This window comes from Heterostelium album (assembly GCF_000004825.1).
Source record: "Heterostelium album PN500 unplaced genomic scaffold PPL_contig8, whole genome shotgun sequence".
Classification (NCBI taxonomy): Eukaryota; Evosea; class Eumycetozoa; order Acytosteliales; family Acytosteliaceae; genus Heterostelium; species Heterostelium album.
Window position 1 is genome coordinate 357671 of NW_008805085.1, and position 24688 is coordinate 382358.

The window sequence follows — 24688 nt, forward strand, 5'->3', positions numbered from 1 at the left end:
TATCTCTAAGTTTGGATGCAAATTTACAAAACCAGTTTTTAGTTGATCAAGTTGTCTCTAATTAAGTTTAAAACTATATTATACAAATTGACAATGTAGTCTATCCTTTATTTTATTTTTCTTATGAAAAATGTTTTCAATTTGCTAAAAAGTTAAGAATTATTTAATAATTTTAAAAAAGTTGTATTATTTTATGTAGCCAATTTAACCATAAAATAAAAAGAAGTTTTGGAATTTTATAAAAGAAAAAATTCTACATAATTTAATATACAAGAAAAAAAAAACAAATCATATAATAAAAAAGCTAAAATAACTAGTCGTTGCTACAAATTTTACAAAAATACACTAGAGTTTTCGCTATCAAGTTTTGAGCTTGCTCAGAAGAACTCTTACTTCGTGTAATAATCTCCTGAGGAAGATCACTTAGTTGTATTGATATTGCTTTGGAAATCACTGGTTACCAAAGTTTATCAATCAACAAAACAAAAACAATTTTAAAGAAAATAAAAAATTAGTGGACAGTCTAATTTAATGTTTAAATTTTTTAAATTAATTTGTTTATCTTTTAAAATTTATATTTAATTTTTATTATATCGATTTGATATTAAATTGGATTATCTTGATTTCTCATTATCTAATTTCATTTCTAAGCTTCTATTCTCATTATTGAATTTTCTTTTTTTGATAATGACAACTGCAGCTGTTCCTACTATAGCAACTCCCACTACACAACTAGCGACAATGATACCTATTTTAGCACTTTTTGACAATCCACCTGGTGAAGATTTACATGCTGATTTGGCATTCTCAGCATCATTCTCCAAGAGAACAGAAAAATCTGGATCTATTACCACCGACTGACTGTAGAATGGAATACCCATACCAACATAGGTATTGACTGTTTGGTTTTCTCTAGGGATTTCAAGTGAGGAGCCATCGAGAATTACGTTGGAAACCTGTGAGATACGGCCGTCAACGATTCCGACTGATAGGAAACGTCCATACAAACTCTTGTCGTTGATTTTAAGCTTGATCCATTGCAAGGTATTAGAGTTATCTTTGGAGTAACCATATTCGTTCATAGAGCAAGAGTTGTTTTCTGAAGATGCAGCAGTTGCTGTCATGACCATCTCTAGGGTATTCAAAATATTATCAAATTTATAGGGGGAGAGAGAAATCGAATACTTAATGGTGCCTGGCATCATTGTTGTATTTTGTCCAGCAAAAGAAAAATCGGTCATATTTTGGAAGAATTGTACGAATACTCTTACAACGGTGGTTTGATTGCCTCCAATTGGTGAACTGTATTGATATTGATAGTTGTCAACGTCAGAAAGATTTGTGAATGTCCAGTTTGAGAATTTGTATTCTTGGAAAATTGATTGGTCGGGTGTCTTCTCTCTGAGTGAAGCAATCGATACCACACTTGTAAAGATACCGGTAGAAGGATCATTGATAGTGCTATTTGTGGTTGGGGTATCATTTGGATCCAATGGATTGGGAACATTGATAGACTTGGAGTTGCAAGATTCTCCATACCATGGTAGTCTACAAACACAACCGTTGGCAGTGCAATCTCCATTACCAAAACATTTTGGTGTTCCTGGGCACGGATAGATTGGTTTTTGAGTTGGTGGTGGTGTTGGGCGTGGATATGGTTGTGGATTATATGGTTGAATAGTAAGTTCATTAGAAGGCACACCATTATTATAGTCAATTACAGTGATATTACTGTTGAATGCTTTGAGCTTAAGAGTAACAACTACATTGGTCGAGAAATCTGGGATGATAGTCTCATATCCTTTACCATAGTTGACCTTCCAGACAGATGAGGTAATATTTCCCATCTTATAACCACGAATGATTGCTCTGCCTCCAGAAGGTGGAACATTAGAGCACGACACTAGATAGGGTTGAACAAGATTGAACGATGTGTTTACATAATAAGGAAAACCAAGTGATTTCAAATCAACAGTACTGTAACCCATTACATTCTTGAAATTATCAGTAATACCATAGATATTGACCACCATCTTTCCAAAAATAATTCCATATCCAAATGGAAGTTGTTCATCTATTTTAAAAGTATAATTTGAACCAACCTGCCCAACAAACTTGGATCTTATTTGGTGGAAATACATAGTACCAGATACTAAATACAACACAGGTGAATTGTTTGGATATTTAGATATTCCAGAACCATATGGATTGTCTTCTACAACAATAGTTGCTTGGAATCTTCTATTAAGAGATCCAACATCTAATTCTCTGGTAAAATCAAGAGATACCAAATTTGGATTTATAACATCCTCAGGTGCTATAAATATTTGAAATATAAAAAATTAATTTTTAATTCTAATAGAAAGAATTTGATATAACCGATATATATAATTACCTTGACAAATAACATCAATTGTTAATAATGATTCTTTTGGAGTTCCGTTAATGTAGATAAAAGGTGAAGTAGATGGTGCATATTCTTTAAAGAAAGTAGTTGCCTTGTTATCATTGTAATCATATAAAATTAAATCTAATGTATATTCATCAGATCTACATTGACCATTGATAGGGAATGCAATTCTATAGGTACCAGAAAATTCATTTCCACTGATGGCATCAAATACACTAAATGAAATATTCAGTGGAGATTTGTCATATTTTGATGTAATAACAGCAACACCACTGCGGAATCCACTTGGTCTATCATCGATTACAATATTCCATCCAATGGTTGTATTCATACCTCTCTCCATTAAAATTTTCTTTTTAAATGGTTGAACATCAACGACAATTGGACCAAATTCATCAGCATCTAAATATAAAATAAAATTATTAATCATTAGTGTATTTTAAAATTATAAACACTACTTACATGAACAAGTAACATTTAAATATGCATTATCACCAACAAAAGATGAAATGAATCCACTTTCAAGTAATTTGTTACCAAACAAATAATAGGATAATCTTCTTGTGAATAGTAATGATTTAATTGTAATTGGAATCTTATACATTTTCAAATTTGGATCGTATTGACCAGTAAAGATTAATGTTTCATCGATAGTATCAGCAGGTGTAATTGGTGTTGGGAAATAAATTTGTGGTAAACCATTGACATCAACGTTAGATATATTGAAATGAAGTTCAGTATATCCAGGTCCATTTGAAACATCAACGGTATTTGGGAAGAATTTAAAAAATGTAATATCTTCTGCTGAAAAGTTCACTTATAAAAATAATTATAAATAATCAATGTATAAAGCTATTAATAAATTATAAACTTACTCTTAAAACCTGGTGGTACTAGTGGTAATACTTCTAAATTGGCATTGATCATGGTTGTATCATAAAAGTAGGTAGATAAACTACCCAAAGAATTGGTAACAAAGAATATTGGTTGTGTGGTGACAGCACTTGAAGGCAATACATAGGAGAATTCACATTCATATACTGAAGTATTGTTGTCGGTTTCTACCATATTGACTAATGTCATATCTTTATTGTACAGGTTCCAAACATTGAAAATACCATTGTTTTGAATACGTGTACGAATAACAAATGAATAGGAAGAGAATACTAAATACTCGATACTGATGATTGACTCTTGCTTTGGCGTTGGTAGTACTGGACTTGGTGATTGTACAGAGACTGAACCAAGTAGATTTTCAATGGATATTAAAATTATATAAAAATCGGTATATTTAGTACTGATAAAAGAATAACTATAGTTAAAACCACCATTGGTATTGTCAGTAATGTATCCCAAAGGGAAATCCATCTTGATCGATCTTCTAAGATAAACAGTATGGACATCGGAAAGATGATAGTTCATTTGTGATATTAGCTCCCCTACTTCAGAGTCGACCTCTGAATTTGCTTTAATGGAAAAAGTTGGATTTTGTTGGATTCCAAAAGTGAAATCGGTAATATGAGTGGAGTTTAAATCATTGCAATACAAACTAAATGTTGATGATGTACTAAATTCAATAGTGAAATACATATTGTATAATCCATTGTCATAACTACCAAGAAGTGGAATAAATTGTGAAACTGGAACAGTAGAACTATTTGAATAGATAATCAATCTTGAATTCACCTCGATAGCACTAACGATTGAATTTACAGATTGACTGTAAAACACACCAGTTTCCATAATTGTATTATTCTTTGGGAACGGATAAATATTTAAAATATTGGTTGTTCTAACGACTGTTAAAAAAAATTAAAAAATTAATTATAATTAATAATTTAAGATGTAATATATTTTCTTACAATTATCTGGATATGGGAAAGGTATACTAATGGTTTTTCTTAAAGTTGTATTTGTACTACCCATGATACCAATTGTAATGAATATTCCATCGGTGGATTGATAGTTTGGACGAGGTAAAAGCTCCATTCTATAGTAATCTTTAGAGTATTTGGCCAACTCATATGCTTGGATAGAATTGTTTGGATTTCTAATAATGATGAATTTTGCATTGGGCTGAGGGTTTGTAATACGCAGAAAAACACGACCAGGATACTTTGTGCCAAAATCGTTGATCCAAAAGAATGGTGTGATAGAATCGACTGCGGGTGGCTCCGTAACTGGCGAACATTTATAGGTATCTAAATAGACGGTGTACATGGCATTGTTGTCATCGGTGACATTCAAATACAGCGGGAAAGTACCTGGTTGAAATGAACTGAATTGGATTTGAACCGATTGGTATGGCATATTCACCAGAATTGACTTTGGTGATATATTAAACGGTTTCGATTGAAGTTTGTAAAAACTAATCGATACGTTATGATTGAACATAACATTATAATTTACAGTCGTACAAATGGTATCACTAACATAGTCGGGACCAATTAAAATAAATTTTTCAATAGTTAATCCATTTACCAAAACTAGAAAAAACAATATAAAATAAAAATTATTAATGATTAGAAATAAATTATCTAACAGTTATTAATTATTAATAAATTAATTTACCATTATTGAGATATAGAGAAAAAAATAACAATGATAGTAAATAATAAATTTTCATTTTTTAAAATTAAATAAAATAAAGAATGAACAAATAATCTTTTATCAATTATTTGAAATATTATTTAGATTTATGAATTAGAAAAGTGAAATGAAATATTTTGTCTTTCTGGATTGGATCAGACCATTAGTTCTAATAATGTCAAAAAAAATAGTGGTTGATTTTTCGATAGAACCCTTTTGATAGATATTTTGAATAAAAAAACTAGTGAGGAGGTGGATTGGTATGGATGGAGAAGAAAAAATATCAAAAGTCGGAATTTTTGATTTTTTTTTTTGATTGTTCCTCAAAAAGAGTGGAAATTATGGTTGGTGGGCCTAAAATAAAATCGAGAAATCTGAGGGATCTCATCTTACCATGGTCGTATTGCAAGTGTCAGGCAGTATCGAATAAAACCAATCTTATCAGACGCTGATACCAACTAATACGACTATTACTAGACACATTCTTTTTTGATCTTGCATGTAGAAAAAAAAAAAGACCTTATTTAATCGATAGTGATTGCGTTGCAAAAATAACAATAAAATTTTAACTTGAATTAAATAATATCTTTTCAATTTGAACTCGAAAAAAAAAGAAAAAGAAAATAAGTTTGTTTTTTATAGGTCGATTTTCTAATTTAATAGTTAATAGATAATAATGTTAGAATAATAATGGAAAAAAAAAAAAAAGAAAAAAAAAAGAAAAAAAAAACAAAACATAACATAACAAAATACCTCTTTTTTTTTCTCAAGAGGAGAAACTATTTTGAATATAACAAATATGAAGTTGTTGATAATTGATTATACTATAGATGATAATTTAATTAGTGATAACATTGTTTGCAAACAATGATTTATTCTTATGTGGTTTTCGCCAAAAAAAACGTGGTACCACCTCTTGCAAACAAAGATTAAGAAAAAAATGAAAAAAAAAAAATTTTATTTTCTATTTAGGCTTTTCGAAAAGTTGCTTTTAAAGTGTTTTTTATTTGAATATATTTATCTATTAATAAATTATATAATATTACAATCAATAACATGTTAAGATTAGAAAATTTTTGGGAAGATGAATGTCAACAACCATTGTTGCGTTTGGATCGTGGTTTCATCAAAGAAGAAGGTGTCGATAAGGTAATAATAATAATAATATCATAAATAGATAAATAATAGTTAGTTAGTTACTAGTTAGTTAGTTAGAGAGAGGTTGGTGAAATGATGAGAGTTGGTTATTTATTGTTTTTGAGAGTATATAGTTTTAATTTAACTCTATTTCTTTCTATCTAATTAGTAGTAGCAAAGTATTCAATAATATTAATAATAATAATAATAATACAATCTAGATTATAGAGAGAATGGGAAAATGGAGAGAACTCATTGGAATTAAAGACAGTGAAATTACACCAGTTGTCTATGGAACTGAAGAACCACAACGTATCTTTGTTCTCGATGCCGAAAGAACATTCCAAAACATTGATAGTAAAGCAAAATTAGTTAGAATCTTAAACTATTTAAATAAACAGTAAGTTAGTTATATAGTTATATAGAGAGATAAAGTTAAAAAGATTGATAAAAAGTATTGTTTGACTAACAAATACCATTTTCTTTCTATTTTTTTATTTTAAAAAGATTTGGAGATTATCAACAAGGTCTTTCATATGTAGCTAGCTTTTTGATGCTGGGTATGGACGAGCATCAAGCAATTGTAACACTTGAAGAGATCAATAAAATGTTGCCAGGCTATTGGAAGCATGAAGCAACCAATTTCGGTATTGAAGCATTTACATTCTATCATATATTGGGTGATTTCCATCCAGAGGTGAAGGCACATCTCACCAAGCACTTGATTGACCCAGCAACTTTTTGTCAACGTTGGTTCTCGGGATTGTGTGTCCACTGTCTGCCATTCCGTCAATTGTTCCGTTTCTACGACCAGTTCTTTGAGAACGGTCGTGAGTTCTTGTTGCGCTTCGGTATCTCGCTGATGGGTGTCTTCTCGAAACAGCTCTTGGCAGCAAACAGTTACAATCAGTTGTACAGTCTCTTGGTGTTGGACTACAAGGTTGTAGAGATCAGCGAGGACCAATACAACGCTATTTTCGACGAAGCATCAAACTATGACATCTCCAAGTACGATCTACCAACCATTCGCCAGGAGCAGTTTGATAAACACTTGAAAGCACGTTTCGAATCATCGGCAAAGGCACTTCAAGAGGTTGAAGCGATCGACGACTGTCAATGGTGTCTCGACAACCTTCCAGAACTCTATTGTATCGATTGTGCTGTTGTCATCTGCCAAGACTGTGTAGACGACGGTAAAGGTGACGAACACAATCACACAGACGAACATAAAGTCATCACACTCGAAGAATATGAAGATCGTCAAGCAGAACTCAAAAAGAAAAAGACCGACGATGATATCACAGCTAAATTGTCAAACTTATCAATTTAAAGAAATATAAAATTAAAATAAAAATAAATAAATAATAATAATACAATATATAATAATATCAAATATATAGATAAATTCATATATATATATAAGCAAATTTATGTTTATTTATTTAAAATATTCTTATTCTTATTCTTTCTCTTCTTCTTTAATCCTTCATTTTCAACATTACCAGATTCATTTATCTTATTATTATTGTTATTAAATTTGTTATTATTATTAGAATTGTTATTTGATTTGTTATTGGTTGTTGTTGTTGTTGATGTTGTTGATTTCTTATTGTCGGGTTTAGAAGCGAATCCAGATTTGGTGGGTTTGTTCTTGCCAGCCTTTGGAACAAAAGTCTTTTCTGACCAGGTATGATATTTGGATGCATGTGCAAATTGACGTTTGTGTTTGGTACCATCGGATTGACCACCAAACATTTGGTTGATGTATGGTGCCATCTTTTGGAGTGGAACCATTCTCTCAAGTTCTTTATCATCTTTCATCAGAATGTCATCCAATGACATACCGTAATCATCGGCATCAACTTTAGTATATTTAAATCTAACTGGTGTATCATCAATCTATAATAATAAATAATCATATCATTAATAAATATTATAATGAAAATAAATATTTAAATTAAAAGTTTACATACCATTTCTTGATAATCCATTCCATAGTAATTATCCAACATTGATTCCAATTCTTTCTTTTCACGCTGTATTCTTTCTTCATCCCAATCCTCTTCACCTTCATCGTCTTCATCATCGAAAATACCACTTTCAATAAGTTGATTTATACTGAATTGATTGTCACCACCTTCCTCATCGTTGTAGTTGTAGTCACCACCATCCTCTTCATTGTAATCACCTTCATCTTCATAATACTCTTGATCTTCATCATCATCATATTGTTGTTGTTGTTCCACTTTTTGTTTCTTTGATGACTTTATTTCCTTCATTAATACGGATGGATCCATCTTCTTGAGGTCAGCATCTGACATGTTGAATGCAGTAGATCCAGTGATTTCGTTGATCTCTTTCAATTTCTCGAGGATCTCTTTCTTCTTTTCGTTCTTGTACTTCTTTAGTTTCTCTTCGTTCTGTGTTTGCTCTTGCTCTTGACGTTCACGCTTCTTGGCACGCTTCTCTGCACGCTTCGAGGTGGTACGACGCATCGAGTCATCGACTTGACGTGGATTCGATACGATCACTGTAGAACCGGCCTCTTCGAAACGGAAATTGAATGACTTTTCATAGAGTGCCTGCTTGTCCAAGTCTTTCTCGTCCTGTTCCATCTCATCGACAATCTCCTCGTAGGTCGGCAACTTGGTCTTGTCGGTCATCCACTTTTGACTGAGAATGTAGTCACGAAGGAATTTCTCATCGTCATCGACCTTCTTGCTACGCCAGTAGTCATCGACAGCTTCGGTATCGACATATCCCTTCTCTGAAATTCTCTTTTTAAACTCTTCAAACTCCTCATTCTCTTTCTCTTCCTCTTGTTCGGTTCTCTTTTCTCTTTACGAGAAGTCCGTCGTCGCTGTCATCACTATCAGCATCATCACTATCCTCATCTTCATCGGCCAACTTGAAAGCATTCTTTAAATGTTCTTGTTTTCTATTGTATGACATCTCTTCGAAATCTTCTTCTTCTTCTTCTTCTTCCTCTTGTTCTTGATAGTTTCCTTCATCTTCCTCTTCTTCCTCTTCTTCATCATCCTCTTCATATTGATCTTTATCCATTGTTGATAAAATCTTATCTCTATTAATTTGTTGAAGAGTTATCTTTTGCTTTTGATTGTCTTTGTTGGCATCGGATGGATCTGCAATTGGACGGTCTTTCTCATCAAAGAATCTGAGTTCTTTGTTGTATAATGATTTATCCTTGTTCTTCAACATTGGCAACAGAGTCATAAAGTCATCATTCCATGTTTTCGAATCGAATTTAGCATCTTCATCTTCACTTTCTACTTCTGAATCAGTTTCATCTTCATATCCTATAGAGTTGTTATAATTTTAATTATAACAATAAGTTAGTTTAGTAACTAAACAAACGCATTATTTTTTTTCAAAACTTACTTTTTTGTTTTCTTTTATTTTTTTTAATTAGTATTCTTATTCTTTTTATCTTTATTTATTACATTCTTTTTTTGTTGGTTATCAGATTCTGATGAGACTTCTGATGATTCTGATGATTCCGATTCTGAAGATGAAATATCTTCTTTTTCTACTTTTTTATTTTTAGATGACATTTATTATTATTATCTTTTGATAAACTTCAAATTAGTAATAAATAAATAGAGGAAGTAATATAAAAAAAAAAAAAAAGAAACAATCGTTTTTTTTTTTTATAAAAAAAAAATTAAAAAAATTAAAAATAAATATTTTTTTAAAAAAGCGAATGTTTTGTTTTTTTGACGAAAGATAAAGTTATGTTTAGCTTCATAAATTTGATCTATTAATTAAATTAGTTGTTCTATTTTTTTTCTATTTATTTTATTTTTTAATTTGTTTATAAAAAATAGATATCAAAGATAAATAAATAAATAAATTAGATAAAAAAAACCAACCAAAAAACAATGAATTTATTAACTACCAATGGTGTAAAGATATTCAATGTCTCTGCTGGTAAATCATTACCTGAATGGTTATCAGAGAAGAAACGTGATGAATTAAGAAAGAATCAAGGTAATTTCAATATTTTATAAAATATAATCATTAATTTCAATTAATTAAAATAATGAATCAAACAAACAGAGTTTAGACAAAGAATAGAATTGATTCAAGATTTCTCATTTGAAACATCATCAAGAAGAGTAAAGATTACACCAGATGGACAATATCTTATGGCAACAGGAATCTATCCACCACAGATGAAAATCTTTGAGTTATCACAATTATCATCAAAGGTCACTCGTACAATGGATGCTCATGTTGTTCAATTCGAAGTGAGTATACATAGGTTTTATCTATTAATACATTGACTTGATTAATATACTTATCATATCTTATTATATTTATTTATAGATATTATCTGAGGATTATTCAAAACCAGTATTTTTAAGAGATGATAGATATATTGAATTTCATGCTAAATTCGGTACCTACTTCCAAACTAGAATTCCAAAGTTAGGTAGAGATATGACATATCATAAGCCGAGTTGTGATCTCTATGTTGGTGGTGCCGGCAATGAGGTGTACAGATTGAATTTGGAGGACGGTCGTTTCGTTGCACCGATGGTCACCGACTTGCCAGCGGTCAATGTCATCGCACAGAATCCAGTGCATCAGCTGATGATGTTTGGTGGTGAGAACGGTGTCATCGAGTGTTGGGATCCAAGACAACGTGAGAAGGTAGCCGCCATCAATGCCGGTGCAGCCGCTCCCAACTCTGAGTACGACGTCGAGATCAGTGCCGGTCGATTCGGTCCGGACGGTCTGTCGCTCGGTCTCGGAACGTCGACAGGCAGTGTCATTCTCTACGATATCCGTTCGCCCACTCCGCTGATGGTGAAACATCATCAATACCAACTCCCGATCAACTCTATCAATTTCCATACCTATGGAGGTGTGACACGTCTGTTGTCGGCAGACTCCAAGATCTTGAAGGTTTTCGACAAAGACACTGGAAAGATCTTTATGGTTCTCGAGCCAAAGAGTCCAATCAACGATGTAACAATCATCGATGGAACAGGTCTACTCTTGATGCCTGGAGAAACACAAAAGATTCAATCATACTACGTACCATCGCTTGGACCTGCACCCAAATGGTGTTCATTCCTTGACAATCTCACTGAAGAACTAGAAGAAGATAAACAACTAGTATATGAAGATTATAAGTTTATTACAAGAGATGAAGTTGAAAAGTAAGTAATAATAAGTTTGATTTTAATATATATATATTTATGTATACTAATGAATTTATTTGTAGGTTGAATATATCACATTTGATTGGTACAGGATTCTTAAAGGCATATATGCATGGATTCTTTATACATATTAAGTTGTATAATAAGTTCAAGTCATTGGTTGAGGTAGATGGTTATCAAGAGCATAGACAGAACAAGATTAAGGAAGAGTTGAACAATAAGATCGTATCGAGAGTATCGGTGCAAAAGAAGGAGACACTGGCCAAACCAATGGTTAATAGCAAGTTGGCAAACAGATTGCAAGCTATCAAGTTTACACATAGAGGTGACGAGATGGAGAGAAAGGTGGAAGAGAAAGAAGCACCTACAAAGGCATTGTCTGATACTAGATTCGGAAAGTTGTGGACAGACAAGGCATTCGAAGTCGACGATGAATCAACAGAGTTTAGAAGACATAATCCACGTGATAAACTAAAGAAATTAGATACTGCTATCGCCGATTATTTCGAAGCCGTAGATGAAGATGATTATGATGATGATGATGAAGAAGAACAACAAGTTAATATTAAACCAACAACAACAGCTAATAATAATAATAGAAAAGAATTGGATGAAATAGATGAAATTATGGGTGATGGTGAAGAAGAGGATGATAATGATTATGATGATGGAGAAGATATGTATATTGATACCAATAAATCGAAAAATAATAGAAATAATAATAATAGTAGTAATAGTAATAAGAATAAAGTTAATATGTTTGAAATTCAACAAGGTCATTCAATATCATCACTTTCCAACAAGAGTAAGAATAGTCAGATATTAAAGAATGCACCATTTTCGATTAGAGTGGATCGTGACGAAGGTAATGGAAAGTCTGGTTCACTAAGAGATGCTCAAGTAGTAACAAAAGATAGTGGTGATTTAGAAATATCTTTTGTTCCATCCAAGAAATCGGGTGGTGGTCGTGGTGGACGTGGTGGTAGCCGTGGAGGAAGTAGAGGTGGTAGTCGTGGAGGAAGTCGAGGTGGTAGCCGTGGTGGAAGTCGTGGTCGTGGTGGAAGGAAATAAGTAATAAAATTAAAAGATAGATAATAAAATAAAATAAAATAAAAATCATATATTTAAATTATAACATGTTTATTTATTTAATTTATAGTTTATTAATTGTAATTATACCATTATTTGAACCTGTAATGAATTGATTCTCAATCGATTTATTCCAATCTATTGATTTAATATAGTTTGGTTGATTGATATTTGATTCGATTGTTGATGTAACTGTTTGTTTTGTTGATAAATTGTAGATCTTATAGGTACGATCATCGGATACAGTTGATAACTGATCATTGTTGAATGGATTGAATTTAATTTGATTGATCGTTGCTCTATGATGTTGTTTAATTGTCGATTGTGTATAACAGTTGTTTCTAGTGTCTATCGATAGCAAGTCACCATTGTCCATTCCACACCAAACGATATTATCGGTGTTCCAATTGATTGATCTAACTGGTATATCTGCATGACGATGATTCGTCAGCTTCACTGTGGTAAACGATGACTTTGAACGGCTATCAGAGAGAACTACTCTGCCAGTTGACGAAGACACAAAGAGATCGGCATCTTTAGGGGACCATTGAATTGCATTCACCTCACTCGTATGCACATTGAATTGCATCGATTTACATCGATTTTCAATATCCCACAACTTTATAGTTCTATCATTGCTCGCAGTCAATAATCTATTAGAGTCATGATGATTTACATCGATACTACTGATTATATTATCATGTGCACAATTTAATAATATTTCAATAATATTATCTCTTCTTTTTTTTGGTACAGGTGGTTTATTTTTATTATTACTATCATTATCATTACTACTATTAGTTGTTGTTGTTGTTGATAGATAATTCAATATTTGTAGTGATGTATCATCGATTTTTAAAAGTGAAATAGCACCACTATCAGATGAGAATATTAAAGAATCATCAGATAACCATCTTAGACAAGTGTTACCAGAGTTGGTGTTGTATTCTAATGAAGATGACAGTGGTGTCTCTGTATTTAATATTGTGATTTGACCATTCCAATATGATCCTGTCAAGTTTGATAATGCAACACCTATATATCTATCACTTGGAGAATATGAGATAAAATCAACTGATTGATTTTTTATTATTTGATTATTTGTCATTGTAAAACTAACTCTTTTACTATAAAATTACAATGATCATCTGCAAAATCAAACAAATGTTTATTTTTACAAAAAAAAAAAAATTCTTAAAATAACCATTTTTTTTGTTAACATCATTAAAATTCTTTTAAAAAGACAAAACATAAATTTGATCACAAATAAAGATAGAAATAAAATATCAAATTCAGACTATTTTTGTGAAGGTTTAAATTATGTGGGTTTACAAATTAATCATTTTTTTTCATTAAAACTGTCAGATATTTGTTAAATTTAATTAAGTGGTGTGTGATGAAATTTTTTTTTTTAATTAATTTTTTGCAACATTGGAATTAAAAATAATATAGATAGAAATTGTTATAACAATGAAAGGTGGTTTTAATATACAACAATTAATTACACCTTTTTTTGTTTTAATTCTAATTTTAACAATTTATAATAATGATGTTGGTGTTTATGGAAAGGTTTCATCTACCAAATCAACAGGTTCATCATCATCATCATCATCAAAGACAATCAATGCATTCTTGATACCTCATAGTCATTGTGGTATGTTATTTACAAAGAAATACAATAAAAAAATTAAAAAAACACAATAAACAAAATTTTAATTTTATTCTTAAAAAAATAAAATAAAAAGATGTTGGATGGGTACAAACCTATGAACAATATTTCACAGAGAATGTTACTGTAATACTTAATAATGTTGTAAATGCATTATTAAAAGATCCATCAAAGAAATTTAATTGGGCTGAAATGTAAAGAAAGAAAGATTTAGTAATGTCAAACATTTTTATTAATATATATATATATTATTAATTTTAGTATCTATTTTAAAAGATGGTGGGATGAACAAACAGATTTCACACAATCGCAAGTACGTCAGTTGGTACAGAATAAGCAATTAGAGTTTGTTGGTGGTGGTTGGGCACAAAACGATGAAGCGGTAACTCATTATCAAGCTGTGCTAAACCAGATGACAATTGGACATCAATTCCTCTTGGGAACATTTGGTGTGGTTCCGGAATGTGGTTGGCAAATCGATCCGTTCGGTCCGTCCACTATCACTGCGATGCTCTTCAAGCTGATGGGTTTCAAATATCACATTATCAATCGTGTGGACGAGCGTATCAAGTACGTATTCAACACTACACCCGATATCGAGGGTTCGGGTTCGCTGATTACCGATCGTTCCTTTGAGTTTATGTGGTATCCTTCCCCCAGCTACGGAAAATCACTTTCGCTATTCACCCATATTCTCGATGACCACTACAATTCACCGCAGATCTGCTATCCCAATGCTACCAACCCGAATATTACTATCTGTACGGGTTTCGATTTCGAATCGGATCCATCGTCGAATCCACCAATCAACTCGAGCAACATTGCCGAACGTGCAGAGATCCTGGTTGGTATCATCAAGGAGCGTGTACTCTACTACCGTCACAACAACATGTTGCTTCCGTTCGGTAATGATTTCCGTTTCCAAGATTCAAATCTAGAGTTTGACAATATGGATCAGTTGATAGAGTATATCAACGCCAATAGTTCATTCAATGTAAATATCCGATATGCAACACTCAGTGAATACTTTGAAGCCGTAGAGGCAGAGACACAACCGACCGACTTTCCCGATATCAATGGTGAAGATTACTATACCTATACTATGTGTTTGGGTGTTGACTACCAAAATTTCAATACCTGTGTAAACTATTGGTCTGGTTATTTCAGTAGCTATCCACTGCTTAAGCAGACCATTAGAAACTCAGACACCTATCTCAGACACATCGAGACACTCTATTCATTGGCGAGTGCAACACCAAGTTCTAAATTCACTTTCAATAGTCAGGCGATATTCCAAGCACTTGCACTCCACCGAAATGTTAGTGGAATCCTTACACATCACGATGCAGTCACTGGAACAGCCAAAGAATATGTTCGTAACGATTATTTCAATATGTTGTGGAGTGCTCAAAATGCATCACTCGATGTTATTCCATCGATGATCTCATATCTATTGGCCAATGAATCGATAGAGTATGGATTCGACTATCAAGATGCTCTACTAAAGGGAATGACCATAGGACAAGTAGTTGTTGTATCACTGAGTAACAGTGTCGCATGGAATAGAGTAGAGTATGTGCACTTCCCAGTTGGTGTTCAAAACTATGCTGTCTATGATTTCAACCAACAGCCGATTACCTCCCAAATCATTCAACGATTCGACAAGGACAATGAATGGGAATTATATTTCGAAGCTACAGTGCCAGCCTTGGGTATCTCTACCTATTTTATCATGTGTATCGGTAATAGTAATGACCAACAATATAACTATGTACCAAACTCCAATGACTTGGAGTATCCAATTCCATCATATGTATCGAAACCAATTGAAATTAGACCGACCGAGGATCTTGATGTAGTGATTGGAAACACTCAATTTGAATTACATTTCCAACCGAATCCAGATAATAATTATCTTTTAGAGTTGAAATACTATGTTGATTTGAATCACAATGGCAATCGTATTGAACTAAATCAACAACTAGTAGAATACGACTCGATGACCGACGATTGCTATAAGTTTAGAACACATGGATACGCTCATCCTTTGGATGCAACTGCTGCCCAATTCTATCTTACCGAAGGACCAATTGCATCGATGGTAACCGTTATCTACCGTAACAATGTTACACAACTCTTTACCGTCTACAATACAACTTCAATGCAATCGGGATCGGGTGCACAGGAAGATCAATACTTTGAAATTGAAAACGTTGTCAGCGTTGGATTTGACCATGAAATATCGATGAGATTCAACTCATCCATTGACAATGGCAAGGTATTCTACACCAACAATGGTTTGGAAACCATTGAAAGAGTTTGGACCGAAAAGTATAATGATTCACATGTTTGGAGTTTGATAGCTGGTAATTTCTATCCAACTATAAACACTGGATTCATCACAGATGAAAATAGTGAATTGGTTGTGTTGAATCGTCAATCCATGGGAGCAAGTAGTCAGGCCAATGGACTATTGGAATTCCTCTTGATTCGTAGATCCAACTACACACAATGGTCTATCCACGAGACAATGAACGATACAAGCTCACCACGTATCAGATCGAGAATTCTAGTCGGACAGCCAAACACTGTAGAGCTACGTCGTACACCACATTCCATACTCCATGAGAATGAACTACTCAAGATGTTTGCTCCGGTCAAGGGTAACTCGATTCGTGAGTGGTGTCGCCAAATGCAAACCCAATATCTACCATTAAAAGGTGATCAATTCCCACAGAACCTTCATCTTTTAACACTCAATCGTCAATGGGATGATAACCAAGAGGTTTTAATGCGTCTTATCAACATCTATGAGATTGGCCAGAGCAATATTTACTCGAAACCATTAACTGTTACATTCCAAGAGATATTCACACAGTTTAACATTTCATCAGTTTTAGAAACAACACTAACTGCCAATGCAATAACCAATGCCACTCTCCCAATTGCAATTACACTCAATCCAATTGAAATTAAAACATTCACCATGTCATTCAATAGTCTACAACAATCAGAATCCAATCAACAAAATGACAATGAATTAAATCAAATCATTATAAATTAAATCTAATCTAAATAATAACATGTATTTCAAACTAAATAAATCATTATAAAATTGTAAAAAATTAAATTATTTAAACAATAAACATATGTGATCAACATTTATTTTATTTTAAAGCTTTATATTTACCCAAGGGAAATTAAAAGTATCTGGCATTCCTATATGTGATACATCTGGCCAATCAGACCAAGAAAATGGTGGACAATCAGATGTGACAGTCGGACCATTATATGCCATTACAGTGTATGTTTCAAACATGGCAGCATTCATAGCTTTACCATCGATTCCACCATGTGTTCCGTGATAGAACCAAGAGTATGGGTTCATCGGTGTAGCTGCAATATCATATCTAGCAGATATAGCATTTCCTGGATATCCATCACTGTAGATATCGGTCTTGTATTGATTATAGAGAATCATTGATTGAATGTCCTCTACTGATTCAACTGACGATTGATCACGACGGAATATATTTGCTCTGGGATTGTATTCATAGGTAAAAAGAGAACCATAGGTCTCGCTGTAATATGGATATCCAAGGAGATCGTAAACCTTGAGGAAATAGGGACGATTGAAAGATCCCCAGTATCCATGCTCTAAAAGTGAGAATGTGACATCGGCAGCTTCGTATCCACCTGGGTACTGTTCCACTATCCAAAGTAAACCTGGACCTGGCATTTGATTGGGTGTGAACAGCTTGTAGTCGACAACCATAAACTGGATATTGTTGGTTCCAGAGTTATTCTGAATATAATAGTAAACCCAATCAAATCCATTCGATGAAAGACGATTGGCCACTAAATTTCTGACCCAATACAATAGAGATTGAGGCTTAATTAGAGTGTAGAGTGTTTGGTTCAGAATGGAATTGAGTGTCTCTGTCAACATCAACTTGGATGGTCTGATCATGTAGAAATCATCGATAGATACCAATAGTCCTGGATAACTTGCAAAGAGTGTTTCATATCCATTAGGAGTAGAGGAAACTGGTATTATAATTCTCTTGTAGATACGAATCATATCACTATAGTCTGCCCAAGTGGTATGAGCAACTATCAAATCCGAGTAGTTGGAAGTCAACTTTATCAAGGCAGTACAATGACCACCAGTTGCCATATACTCCTCAACATCTGATCTTGACATTGGTTTAAATTCGTCATTGTTTCCAGTTGTAGCAGATATGATATCTCCAATATCACCATACAAATTTAATAAATAGATTTCTAAAAATGATAATTCCTAAAAAGCAAAAATAAGTTAAATATTAATTCTAAACATCTTTATAAAATTATATTTACTTACATAAATAGGATCTGAAATGGCAGTATTATAACCTTCGTATACTCCATTTAATTGGTCAAAAGCATTACTAACTTGATTCCAATAAATATCATTGCTATTGATGTTGGCTGCTATTTGAGTTTGCATATAATCAATGTTATCACTAACAAAGTTTACAACACCCATTGGGAATTCCTTTACATTAGAAGTATTGAAATTGGATTCAAAATAGTTGACGGAAAAGTTATAAATATATTTCCAAGTAAGATATCCTTCAAGATAACCGGCAGCTTTGAATGCAATGGACTCGTCACTGACCGATGATCGAGTTTCTACTGCCAACTTTCCCCATCCATCTAAAAACAATTCATCTTTGAACCAACCCTATTTTTTAAATTAATATGTTAATTAAATTTTAAAAAAAAATATTGTTATGAAATCTATTACCCAGGCTAGTGAATCATTAACATCCTTTCCTGGAATAACTTTAAAATCTGAAGTTAAAGAATACCATTGCTTATCTAGTTCATCTAAAAAAATATTATCATTAACAATATTATTATTTAGTGAAGATACAGAAGAGATAAATAAAATATATAACAAAGATATAAATAGTATTTGTTGATGTTGCTTCATTTTACTATTTGATTTTTACAAAATAAAATCTAAATAAAAATGTAGGATTTTTGGATCCCAAGATATTATTTTTATAAAGATTTAATCATTCAACAATTTTATAAAAAATGACCAGGGTTGAGATTTTTTTTTTGGTGGGTCTCAAGCATCCCCATAGGGATTTTTCAAGTTCCTTTTTCATCACTCTTGATATTTATAATCTTAAAAGTGTTTATACCATCCACTGATAATACAAATAATATATATAGGGACAAAAAAAATTTTGTATATTGTTTTTAAATGAAATGATATAGTTTTGAATAAATACTAGCATTAATCAATTTAGATTAATTAAATAATATAAAAAAATACAATGAGTAATAAGATGTCGATCTTACCGCGTCCTTTCTTTCGAAAGAAAGATTGTCTCCGTGTCTCATAAATGACACCAATAAAATAAACGTAAAATTTTTTTGTGATTTAGTTTTTTTTTTTTTTGGTGATCAAATTTCCAAACCAATTTATTTTGATTAATATTTTTATTTTTCAAGATATTTATCTATTTCTTCTTTAATTTCGAGGTCATTATGATTTCTTTTTAAAATTATTATTATTTCAAATTGAATTATCATTTAATATTTGATCTAACGTTTCAAAACCAAAAAAAAAATCATTAAATCAAATCACATTTATTTTATATATTAAAAAAAAAAAACAAGCACTAACCAAATAAATATCTGTGTGGTTTTCTTTAATGAAAAGGTGAATCAACACAGTTCACCAACTGAAACCTTCAATCAAAACAAAATAAAATAATAATTTAAAATAATAATATTATTAAATATACAGACAGGATAACAATAATAATTTAGATCGTCATTGATTATCAATCAAAACACATTGATTTAAAACATATGTAAATAAATTACATTGATTCATTTACATTAAAATGAATTTCTTTCAACAAGTAAGTGATAAATTACATTAATTATAAATTTCAAAATATTAATAATATCTTTTTTTTTTTTTTGTATTAGCTAAAAAAGAAGATATCATCAGATGATAATGAAGTATTCAATTCAACAGTTTCAGGATTTATGGGAATACTACCACCTCCACCTGGACTATCACCTATCAAACCTATTACAACAACAGACAATAGCAGTAGCAGTAGTAACAATAATAAATCAACAAAATCAAACAAGATCAATACAAAGTCGAATTTGAAACAATCAACAAACAATGCATCTTCTTTAGCAAGTTCAACTTCATCATCTAAATTGTCAAAGAGACATCACCACCATCATCATCATAATCACAACAATAGAAAAGCAGTTCCACATTGTAAGCTAGTGCCAGCACAGATTTCAGATTCACTCTTATCAATTGCAACTAAATTCAACATGACAGAAGAAGATCTTATGATATTGAATAGATTAACTTCAAGATATTTATATAATGGTCAAGTAAGTAATGAGAGAGAAAAGAAAAGAGGAATCATAAACATATTAACAATTTAAACTAATATTATTATTATTTATTAGATTATAATGACATGTTTAAATTTTAATATCAATACTATTATTAGACCTATTGTATATAGTAACTATAAAGCACCACCACCATTATCATTGAGCAGTAGTAGTAGTAATAGTAGTAGTAAGAGTGGATTGGATATTGAATTGTCAACATCTAGCAGTAGCATTGGCAAATCATCAAACTCTATTTTCCTACAGATGCATCAACAACTACAGCCACCATCATTAAACTCATCTACATCATCAACATCTACTCTCTCACCAATATCCACAAATGAATCAGACGAATATCTACAACATCAACTTTTACTACAACAACAACGTGAACAATATAAACAACTATTTGAATCTATTAAAATATCTTTTGATATCTTAACAACACCAACAACAACATCAACATCAACATTATCACAGCAACAACAACAACAACAAAATGTAAATAATCAACAACAAACACCACCAACAACAACAATAGATATTATTACATCATATAAATTATTTTTACCAGCACTTAGAGAAAAGAATGATTGGTATCCCTGTAGATTGTATGAGAATGAAACAAAACAAGATACTGCAGGTAATACAAGTGGTAATTACAGTGTTGATCTTTCAATGTCTTTCAATACAACACCGATGCCACTAATGAAAGATTCATTATTATCATTTAAAAATGTTATCTATTTCCTTGAAATGGATAGAATGGTATGTAGTAGCTAATTATAATAATAATATCTGATTGAAGAGAAAAAAGATTATATTAATATAATTATATAATAGCAAATACAATTACATGGTGTAATTGAGGTTAATAAGGAATTCTTGACATTTGCACCGATCTCTTCAAACTATTCATTCAATCGTATAGATATAGAGATATCTGATATTCTTGGATGGAAGTTTGATAGTTATCACAAGGATCATCTGTCATTGAATATCGATGTCGGTGCAAAGACTGGCAGTGCTGACCAAAAGAATATGATCACCGTATTTAAGATTTGGATAAAGTATGACGATGAGGAAGATGAGGAAGATGATTCCTCTGACGACGAGAGTAACAACGATATTATCAAGTACTTCAACGGTTTGACAAGCAACAGCAAGTCTGACAGTCGAAAAGAGTCTAGCATGGCCGACAGAAGCAGATCAGAACATGATAACAATCATCATACCGATGATGAAGATGAACAAGATGACGATGATGATGAAGATGAAGAAGATTTCGAAGAAAAGATATTTATAATCGATAGAACAGAGTATGTTATTTATTATAATGTTTTCTATATATATAAAGTTTATTAATATTATTTTATTTAATAATAATAATAATAATAATAGGATTGATATTGAGAATTATGAAACTATTTTAACTGGTATATTAGGTGCTCCAATCAACTCATTCTATCAACAGAAAACCAAAACAACAAATCAGACAAATGATAAGTCACCAGATGTAAACAAATCACCTACATCCACTGCTAAAGATATTGAGCATCCTCTACTAGCAAAGACTAGCTACTTGTTAGACAAAACACTAGCATCTACTTCACCCGATAAATCAAATCCATCAACTGCTTTACAATTAAATGCAAATAATCAACAACAACAACAGCAACAGCAACAACAAACACAAACACATCCTCTACATCATCTTCCTGGTAATTATAGTACAAGATTATTAAGTCTAAGAGATATTAAAGTATGTATTAAACTATCTATTATTAATTACCATATTTATTAACCATATATATATATATCTATTTGTTTGATTATAGCCAAGAGAAACAGAGATATTCAAAAAAGAGATACATTGTATATTCAACACAAGAAAGGTAAAGGGTATGTTGACACTTTTACCACATTGGGTTATCTTCCAAGGTGATCCAAAGGATGAGTATGTAAAAAAGGAAGGTAGTGTCAGATTCCAGTTGAACTACACAATGAATCAGGTATTGTCTTGCACAATGGACAGTAAATCAACAACCACCATAGCAGCATCACAACAACTCAAAGACAGCAGTGGTGATCTTCAATTTGGTATGGACTCTGATTCATCTTCACACCAGATATCCGATAATGAAGAATCAACAACAACAACAACAATAAATAATAATAATAATAATAATAATACAACAACAACATCATCATCATCACCACCACCATCACCAAACCTTTTCAACAGCAATAATATTAGTAATTCAATCACCACCACCGCCAATAACAACACTAACAACAGCAACACCAATGTTAATAATATTTCCAATGTTTTTATTACAATACAAATTACACCAACCATTGAAAAGACAATAGAGTTCCAATGTGAGAATGAAATGTAGGTATTTTAAACCATCTAATAGCAAGCACTATTATAAAGCTTTATAGTGGTTGTTTAAACAAGAATTAGCAAAAGGCAGAGGTGGTTTATTAATACTTCTAATAATATTTCTATTATAGTGCTGTATCAATATGTAATCAACTTAACATTTGGATGGCTGATGTAAAAATTAATAATACCGATGAATTGAGTGGTGTTGGCTCGAGTGCTACTATGATTTTGGATAACATCCTGCCATTACCACCCTTAATTAAACCAAACAGTCCTTCAACATTTGCAAAGACTCTTTTTAGATGGAATCGAACAGAATATGAATCAGACGAAGAAACAGAGTCTGACGAATACGATGAGCTTTTCATACCAAAACTATTTGGTGTATCTACATTTATTACTCCAGATGAAACTCTTCAGGTAAATAACTTATCATCATCATCATCATATATTTTTGATAATATTCCATGGACTTAAAATTTAATCAATTCTTTTTTTTTTTTTGATATTAGGTTATTCCTGATCTACCAGTTCTATATAGATTGTCAGATTGGGTATTGTTGTACAAGACTGAAAGAGATGGTATCTCAATGAAAACAATGTATGCAAAGACCTATTCACAGGGTGCATGTATAATTCTATTAAAAGATTTTAATAATAATGTATGTATCAATCAATCAATCAATCAATCAATATTATTTTGTTGGATCATTTTATTAATTTCTATTTATAATATTAGGTTTTTGGTGGATTTATTTCGGAATCTATCAAGGTTTCAAAATCATTCTATGGCTCAGGTGAATGTTTCTTAATGAAATTTAAACCAACCTATAAATCATATAAATGGACAAGAGAGAATAGATGTTTCGTACTCACAGAAGATAATTATATTTCAATGGGTGCTGGGTAAGATATATTGATTAATCAAACGATTTACTATAAATTTATATTAACGTTTCCAATAATTATTTTAGATTTAATGGAAAATATGGTTTGTGGTTAGACAGTGAATTTAACGAAGGAACATCATCTCGAAGTGAAACATTTGATAATGATCCACTTGCAAACGAAGAAGACTTCAAATGTGTTGGAATGGAGATTTGGGGATTTGTTTAAATTGTTTATTAAAAGTATTCAAGTAATAAAAAAAAACCAAAACTTTCCAAAGATAAATTTATTATCCAATTTTGCAAAACAATACAAATCTTTCTAGATTTTATTTGTATTTTTAATCAAGAGAATAGTCCAATAAAGGTATACGCATATAATTTTACTAATATAAATTTTATTTACTTCTTTATTATATTTCGTATGTCATTAATTTATGTTCAACATATCAGATAATTTTGTATGCCTACGACAAATTATTCTGGTATTACCGAATGTAAAAGATGAAGACTCCCATCTGGTTGTCACTCAATAATGATTAGTATACATTATTCAATTAATGTTTTACTAACTTATTTGATACAGACCAATCCGGCATTATAGGGTAGGCACACTATAAAACTATATATTTTAAAATGCACCACTTTAGAATATATAAAGGGCCGACTAGTCAATATTTCTAACTAAGGTGGTCAAGTTATTATATCGACTCAGCTACAATCTTTACAAATAAGATGTATGTAATTGAAAATCAATTTGGATAAACATTCTTACTCATTAACTATTTTGTTTTAAATAGAAAAATATTGTTGAGTAACAACAATAAAGGTGCATCGAACGAGCCACCCGGCTATCATGTATATTTTCTCCATTTTGATATGATAGTCGTGAATAATAAT

At 31.6% G+C, this 24688-nt stretch overlaps 8 protein-coding genes across 8 annotated transcripts; 4 read left to right on the forward strand and 4 right to left on the reverse strand.

Annotated features, from left to right (window-relative positions):
* Positions 1–614: 614 nt before the first annotated feature.
* PPL_03789 (uncharacterized protein) lies at positions 615–5036 on the reverse strand (the record flags this gene model as incomplete). The annotated part of the gene is made up of 6 exons (XM_020574710.1): positions 615–2317; positions 2396–2812; positions 2873–3226; positions 3286–4209; positions 4273–4896; positions 4982–5036. The coding sequence occupies 6 exons, from the start codon at positions 5034–5036 to the stop codon at positions 615–617; spliced, it is 4077 nt and encodes a 1358-aa protein (XP_020435124.1).
* A 1019-nt stretch (positions 5037–6055) lies between these two features.
* PPL_03790 (RabGAP/TBC domain-containing protein) lies at positions 6056–7466 on the forward strand (the record flags this gene model as incomplete). The annotated part of the gene is made up of 3 exons (XM_020574711.1): positions 6056–6148; positions 6358–6536; positions 6644–7466. 3 exons carry the CDS (start codon positions 6056–6058, stop codon positions 7464–7466), a joined length of 1095 nt encoding a protein of 364 aa, XP_020435125.1.
* Positions 7467–7570: 104 nt separating this feature from the next.
* On the reverse strand, positions 7571–9708 carry PPL_03791 (KRI1 family protein; the record flags this gene model as incomplete). Its single annotated transcript, XM_020574712.1, has 4 exons — positions 7571–8035; positions 8110–8972; positions 9007–9340; positions 9598–9708. 4 exons carry the CDS (start codon positions 9706–9708, stop codon positions 7571–7573), a joined length of 1773 nt encoding a protein of 590 aa, XP_020435126.1.
* A 327-nt stretch (positions 9709–10035) lies between these two features.
* Positions 10036–12396, forward strand: nol10 (WD repeat NOL10/ENP2 family protein; the record flags this gene model as incomplete). The annotated part of the gene is made up of 4 exons (XM_020574713.1): positions 10036–10144; positions 10214–10404; positions 10484–11322; positions 11388–12396. 4 exons carry the CDS (start codon positions 10036–10038, stop codon positions 12394–12396), a joined length of 2148 nt encoding a protein of 715 aa, XP_020435127.1.
* Positions 12397–12478: 82 nt separating this feature from the next.
* pwp1 (WD40 repeat domain-containing protein) lies at positions 12479–13757 on the reverse strand (the record flags this gene model as incomplete). The annotated part of the gene is made up of 2 exons (XM_020574714.1): positions 12479–13541; positions 13747–13757. The coding sequence occupies 2 exons, from the start codon at positions 13755–13757 to the stop codon at positions 12479–12481; spliced, it is 1074 nt and encodes a 357-aa protein (XP_020435128.1).
* Positions 13758–13884: 127 nt separating this feature from the next.
* On the forward strand, positions 13885–17147 carry manC (alpha-mannosidase; the record flags this gene model as incomplete). The annotated part of the gene is made up of 3 exons (XM_020574715.1): positions 13885–14068; positions 14160–14277; positions 14345–17147. 3 exons carry the CDS (start codon positions 13885–13887, stop codon positions 17145–17147), a joined length of 3105 nt encoding a protein of 1034 aa, XP_020435129.1.
* Positions 17148–17255: 108 nt separating this feature from the next.
* Positions 17256–19061, reverse strand: plbE (phospholipase B family protein; the record flags this gene model as incomplete). Its single annotated transcript, XM_020574716.1, has 3 exons — positions 17256–18383; positions 18447–18809; positions 18873–19061. The coding sequence occupies 3 exons, from the start codon at positions 19059–19061 to the stop codon at positions 17256–17258; spliced, it is 1680 nt and encodes a 559-aa protein (XP_020435130.1).
* Positions 19062–19989: 928 nt separating this feature from the next.
* PPL_03796 (uncharacterized protein) lies at positions 19990–24017 on the forward strand (the record flags this gene model as incomplete). Its single annotated transcript, XM_020574717.1, has 10 exons — positions 19990–20007; positions 20078–20506; positions 20585–21280; positions 21356–21831; positions 21914–22274; positions 22351–22907; positions 23030–23321; positions 23414–23563; positions 23641–23807; positions 23876–24017. 10 exons carry the CDS (start codon positions 19990–19992, stop codon positions 24015–24017), a joined length of 3288 nt encoding a protein of 1095 aa, XP_020435131.1.
* Between the last annotated feature and the right edge of the window lie 671 nt (positions 24018–24688).